The 6,960-nt window shown below is 39.3% G+C and overlaps 1 protein-coding gene across 2 annotated transcripts in view; it reads left to right on the forward strand.

Moving 5' to 3' along the window:
* Window positions 1–3,386, forward strand: part of Ulk2 (unc-51 like autophagy activating kinase 2) — a 76,582-nt gene extending 73,196 nt beyond the window's left edge. For both annotated transcript variants that reach the window (XM_028776459.1, XM_028776457.1), the window contains one exon: window positions 1,196–3,386. In XM_028776459.1, the coding sequence (XP_028632292.1) occupies window positions 1,196–1,254 (59 nt within the window). In that variant the 3' untranslated portion in view covers window positions 1,255–3,386. The remainder of the gene's footprint in view (window positions 1–1,195) is intronic.
* The last annotated feature ends 3,574 nt before the right edge of the window (window positions 3,387–6,960 follow it).

Below are 6,960 nucleotides of genomic sequence, written 5' to 3' on the forward strand. Positions count from 1 at the left end.
GAGCAAGCTCTAGAGCCCCTGCATGTTGAGTTACAGTTACAGAGAGTTACGAGCAGCTGTGTGAGTGAGTGCTAGGACTTGATTTGAGGTTCTCTAGAAAAGCAGCCATTGTTCTTAGCTGCTGAGATCATTATGGGGTTTTTCAAACAAAACTTGTTTCTGTTGTTTCTCATTTCCTCTCTTCCTCCCCATCCACATTTTGCATTGTTCTGAGTAGCATGACAGCAAAATCTTGAGTTGTCCTCTGCTACCTGAGACATAATGCATCCCCTTGTCCAGTGCACACTTGCTATGTGTGCCTCCTACCTATGAGTCATTAGTAGCAGTGGCTGTGAAATATACTGTGTTGATAGTATACTGTCTTGGTAGTACTGGGTTTGTAGATAGACTTTGATACTATTTATAGTTTCAGGTCTAAATTGGGGATCTTAGAGTGAATCCTTTGCGGGTAAAGGAGAACCACTGAATTTAATTAATTGCAAATTTGTCTTCTAGATTTGTAATCATACTACCTGAGATGAATCTTGGCTTTAAAAACATGAACAAATTATTAATCTTCCTGTAAGATGTTGACAACAATGCCAGCCTTGTATGTTGTAAGGATTAGAGAGGCTTCATACAAAATACAGATTACTTTGATTCTTCATATTGTTCTCATTGCATTATTTTGTTGTCAGGTTCTTGTTTAAGACTGTAAGAGGACATTGTTTCATTATTGAATAGCACTCTTTTAAGCTTTCTGGGTGTAGTAACCAAAGAATATTGTAAAGGTCTTATGTACTACATATTTCATATAACTAACAGCATAGATTGATGGGCTACCAGAATGATACATAAATTTATATATTTATATATTATATATATAATACATATATGTGCGTGTATCCCTAGTATCTGGTGTTTGAGGAGGAGCTGTTTTTATGATTTTAGGACAGCATTCCTGAAGTTACTTGTACTTCTAAGCAAGAGAGTTGTTGTGGCAATCTGAATTTTAACACTGCAGCATTAACTGCAGGTTATATCTGAACTGTTGCTGGACAGAGGAAGAAAGTGTATTCATTGTGTTCACCTTGGGGCCAAGATAGAGCAGGAACCATGGTGGTGAGAGTCATGATTTCCGCCTTAGTTTCTCTGTCCTTGGGTTAGAAAACACAAATAGTTTTATTATTGATATCATTTTACATTTTATTTCTAGATAAATGTAGTATTGAAAGAAGATTGTCAGCACTCTGCTGTAGCACTGCAGCTGTGTGAGTAGCAGGCTTATCTGTGGACCGGCATGGAACAGGAAGTGATACATTTGGAATTACATCTTGGTTCTGTCACCCATCCCTGGGCACTGTGGTGACTACCAAAGAACAAGCAGCAACTTAAGAAAGAAAAACAATACAAAACTACTACATATTGTAGAAAACCTGCCTTATTGGAGAAGTCACTCCCCCTTTCCTTTCTCTTTATAGAAGCAGAAGCAAAAGAGTTTTCCACATGGCTCAAGTTATTTGAACCTGGCAAATAAATGTACCTTAGAACTAGCACCATAAGTACAGTTATTCTTGTGGATAATTAAACAGGAAACAAAGTGAGTGACTTCACTCAGCTCTCTGAGCAATATGTGAAATTCATGTTTTGCTAAAGCATACACAAGCAAAAGAATATACAGCTCATCCAGGTGATTTGAGGTTTGAGGTAAGTTTGTTGTCTGAACCTGAGCATGCATCTTTAAACAGCTCAGGAGGAGGAATTTTAAGAAGAAACAAAAGGTGACTCTTGGATGAATTGTGAAGTCTTCAGCTTGATCTAATGTGGACATGATGTTAATCTTCCAAAACTCTTTCATATTGCACTAATTTATTAAAATAACTGTGTATTGGATTTTGCAATTTAAAAATAACTGAGGCACAATGGACTTGTTTAAATATTTTACTTGATTATATACATATGTCCTTTTCAGAATTCATATGTAATCTCCATTGAACTTTTAAATGGTCAGAACTTGCATTCATGAGAACATTTGCATTTTTCTCACCTGTTATCTCATCAACAGATCTTCCTAGTGGAATTTTGAGTTGCTGGTTGTTTGCATTTTTTGTTGTGCATGCAGAATGTGCATCAATTCCTGTGACCTTAGGTTTATTAAAGGCTAAGTTTGTTTGGGCAGTATTAGAAAGCTATCATGAATCAAGAAATACTCTTGAGAATTTTAATAGGGCCAAATCAAAGTGATGAATAATGGCTTGTTAGTGATGTGGAGTTTCTACATGAAATTAGTAAGAAATGAGGTTTGTTTTCCCTTAGAAAAATGGGCAGCTCTCTCCAGACTAATGTGTACTTCTCAGTGTTAACCTTGAGTTCACCAATAGCTAGTCATGGCAGATCAAGTCTCTCCAAGAATGGTTCCTATATTGTATATTATTTCGTTTCTTTTACTTACCTACTTGAATACTTGAATAAACCATTCACCAGTTTTAATCCATGTACTTCAAAACTTACACATAACGACCTGTGCTCTGATAGCTGCGCAGAAGCTCTTTGGCACCACACTTACTTTCATGTGCTGATTAAAGTTAACAGAGAAAACATGGTTTTCATTTACTTGGTGAACAAAGTAATGTAATTTTTACATTATTTACCTGTATGAAATTCCAGCAGTTAATTTGAACGTTTATGTATAGGATGTTTGTATTTTTAGGTCTTTACTACGGTGTTTCTACCTCTCATTTGTAACTTCATTATCTTCAAACTAGGTAAAACCCACTGAATCATTGTGGAATAACCTTTTTTAAATTGCTTGTACAAATGTATATTAAGGTTGAATAAAGCTGACAGTGTTTTTAGGTTATAGTTGGGTTGATATTAAGTGGCTTGTCAAGCCAGATGCTTCCTTAGAGAGTGAGTCAGAAACTTGGTCATCAATATTCTTTGCCCTGCTCCAGGATTCAAAACTCTTGGTGGCTGTCATACAGGTTCCTGCAGACAGACTATACCCCTCTTTATAATAGTGATAGAATGTCTTCTGTAATTTTTACACTCAGTTCTTCATGTTCTCTTAATTACCCCATTTATCTCAGTTGGTTTTCCAAGTAAGTAGATGTAGTTGACCTCCTGATATCACTTTTTTAAATATAATATGAACAAGTTTGGAGAGGTAAGGTTGATGTGAAGTCAGGAGTAGTAAAGTGTTAACACTGCTCTGTAACTCTCAAGGTCTTCTTGAATGACGCAGGTCTGGTAGGTGGTGTGTATAAAGCAGTGAGGTCTCAACAGTGGAGAACAACTGTAAACTTATGAGTAATGGGTCTGATATACTACCATTATCAAGGCTAATTGTTTAAAGAAATTTTTGCCTTGATTATAGCAATAATAAATAAATGCTTTATGTTTCTGTATTTTTATTTCATATCATGTATTTCGTAAAGTGGAATTGGACAAGTTCACACACTCATGGGTCAGCTCCTATATTCACATCCTAACCTGGAAAATTATTGGCCATGAAAATGTAAGTAGAGGAATTATCAGTGAACTTGCTAATTGGTTTCTTGCTATGTGGATTTTCTTTAACTGTCACCCGTTGAAGATCTGTTCTTGACATAATTACTTCCTACAGCCCTCATGTGCCCTTTTCTCTACTAGGAAGAATAGTGGGGCCTCACACGAACCAGGTTTAGGAGCTTGGGTAGAAGTTCTTGTTAGTCAACTCAAGTTAGTTTACAAGAGTAAAAGAAGTTGAGTTGAATGGAGAAGAGATGCAGACACAGAATAGGTCCCTGATGCATCTGTGGTGTCCTGGTCCCACAAGAGGAGCTATTCTATAGTCCAACATAAGAACCAGGAAGTGCTGGGATTAGAAATGGCCTGGCTCAGTCTCTTAAGAACAAGGAAGAGGAATCTGAGTTGGAGCAAATTAGGCATGAGCTTGTGGACTCAAATATTTGAAAACCCTAGAGGAGTAGCACAGAATTTACTTTAATTTGCCCTTCATTCTTTGTCTCTGTGCAGTCCTAGTTGGCATTTTTATAGGATAGTTGCTTGTCAGGGAGCAGTTAATGCTCAGAGAACTTGTCTGTCTTACACGCACCCAGTTCTAGATGGCATTTGGCTACTCACTCGTGGGTTCCGGATCATTGAATCAGCAGCTGTGCAGACTATTAAGTCGTTCCCAAGTCCCTTTTGTGCTTTATGAACCCTGGTGAGAATATTCTCTTTGATGAGGAATCGGAAATTCAAGCCAGTGTTTTTGTCAGGTAAATCAGGAAATTGGATCCGAAATGATGGCCCTAAAGTGCAGTGCTACTCCCTGTGGTGCCACCTTTAATCCCAGCAATGGGGAGGCAGAGGCAGGTGGGTCTCTGCGTATCAGAGACCAGTCTGATCTACAGAGGGACCATAATAGAACCTATCTCAAAATAAAAATTTAAAAATACATTTAATGAACAATGCCTATAGGAAATGGATGACAATCCATGACAGAGTCACAGGACTTGTGCCGGAACACTGATACTTTACTGTGATTACTCAGATGTTCTTATATATTAATTTGTTTTGTTTTAGGACAGGGTGAAAAAAAACTTGGTTTTGCATTTGTTTCAATCAAGGCCTAGATTTAGGACTCAGTGAGGCCACATGTAATATGGCCAGACAGCTGCTAGAGAGGTCTAGTTCTTGCAGAAAAGCCACTTTTCTACAGCTTACCCACGAGGCACTTGGCTTTGGGCACTCTGTGTTGCCCTTTAAGCCATTTGACGTCTTTAATTAAAGTATGTATCAGTCTTAGATTAGTTACATCATTTGGTCCTCAATGGAATAGAGTTTAATGTACAAAAATACATGTGAACATTGTGGTCAGTTGAGTTTAACAAGTCAAAACTATTCAAAAGAGAAAACATTAAAGAACTAGAAAAAAAATAGTTTGCCCAAATATCACTGTGAATAGATACCCATATGTAAAATGCAACTAGACCTTGTAAGACTGCAAATAATAGGTAACCTGAAGTGTTAGGTGCATTATGGAAAGGTATATGTGCATTGCAGTAAAGAAGAATTCTTATAACTTAGATAAAGCATCACCGACTTAGGGCTGGAAAACTGGTCGAGCACATAAGATCACTTAGTGAGTAATCATGAGGACCAGGGTTCAGATACCAGTACCATAGTAACAAGCATCCTATACAGGCCTGTAACTCCAGCTCTAAAGAGGAAAAGATAGGATCACTGGAGCTTACTGGCTCCCAGTCCAGCCAGGAAAATGCAAGCCTCTGGTTCAGAGAGACCCTATTTCAGAGGAATAGAGGATACTCAACTCTCTTTTGTAGCTCCCATATGTACACACATAGTGTATACACCCATATTCATACATACATACATACATACATACATACATACATACATACGTATGTACACACATACACATTCATTTACAATTTTTTAATAGAGCACTGGGGCTGGAGAGTTGATAGCTCAGCAATTAAGGGCACTCATTGTTCTTGCAGGACTTGGGTTCACAATGCTCTTGTAACTCCGGTTTCAGGGGATCTGATTCCCTCATCTGGCCTCTAGCACAAAGCAAGGAAAAGTAGGAATGTGTAGCCATGAGTGGGTGTTGGTCAAGGATGGAAGTGGCTAAGAGGAAACATGGGTGGGGAGGGGCATTCATTAAACCCACCTAATAGAAGGTCAGGATATCATCCAGACATTTCAGGAGGGTGGTGGAGTATGCAGACCTGGTCAGATCTCAGGGGATCTAATAGCAAAGATAGGGGTTCTGGCTCCACTGCTCTAACATGGTTCTTGCTGAAATTTTACACAGTAGAGATGAATATGTAAGTCCAAAATCGGAAGCCTATTGCAAAGAAGCTCGGAGGAGCCTGGGGAGAGTCTGCTCCAGAGAGAAGGAGGGTAAGACACAACAGCAATGACAGGAGAGTCACTTCCCAGCCAGAGTCTGAAGAATTTATTCGGCAAGAAGGAATGGGGTCATACAGACTAGGGCTGTGGTAATTGAGTTGGGAGGTTGCTGAAGACTTTTTTTAATAATTTTTTTTTCAAATCATAGTTCATTCACACAGGGGTTATAAACACAGAAAAGCAGGATGTGGGGAAGGGGATGACACTGGAGTGTGGGTGTTCAGGGGGAATACAGATATCTTTCAGAACCGGGTATTGGGTGAAGGTTCAGGGGACAGGTCACTATGACTCTGCCTATAACTCACTTGTCCATATCTAAGTTGGTATTGTCTGCCAAGGCTACCTGTTTACAAGGTCTATGACTACTCAGGCTGGTAAATTTCCACAAAAGCTGCCTGTTTACAATAGCTTATAGCCATCTGTTTCAATGTTTTGTTTTTTTTTTTTACAGATACCCAGGACTTGGTGTTAGTATACATGTATGACAGGCCTATGGCTGATTTTAGGCCTTCAGTGTGTAAACAGGGCTGCTCCAGACATCTCCTCCTTTTTGTAGAAGGGCTGTGGCAATTCTAATCTTGTGAAGGCAGGGATAGAGGCCTGACCTCCAGTAATTGAAGGGGACCTTGTAATGGCTCCGGTCCCCCTGTTGTTGTCCAGTGAGGCATGAGGGCCATACCCATCCCGATGTCTTTTTCCTGGAGAGGGGATACTTTTGACATCAACCCCTATGCAGTCAGGCTTGTCCCTCAGGGAACCCAGAGACATATTTTTAAGTTTTATTTATATTCCCTTGCAGTGCTTAGCCTCGCAGCCTAAGCAAGAATTCAGATCACCAGTCAGAGGGGGTTCTGGGTGGCCTCTCTCTGCTTGGTCTAGGGGCGGAAGTCCCCTCTTTTAGGTTGGGTGGAGATGGGTTTTGGGAGCATCCTGTATAAAGTAACAACCTCATCTTGAGTCTCATGGTCCTCCATAGCTAACTTATGATAATGTATCTGAATAGGTTTTGCTACCAAATTATTTATCTGTTGTTTCACAGAGTTAGTCAGCCTATTTGAG

This window comes from Grammomys surdaster, unplaced genomic scaffold (assembly GCF_004785775.1).
Source record: "Grammomys surdaster isolate TR1022 unplaced genomic scaffold, NIH_TR_1.0 270, whole genome shotgun sequence".
Classification (NCBI taxonomy): domain Eukaryota; kingdom Metazoa; phylum Chordata; class Mammalia; order Rodentia; family Muridae; genus Grammomys; species Grammomys surdaster.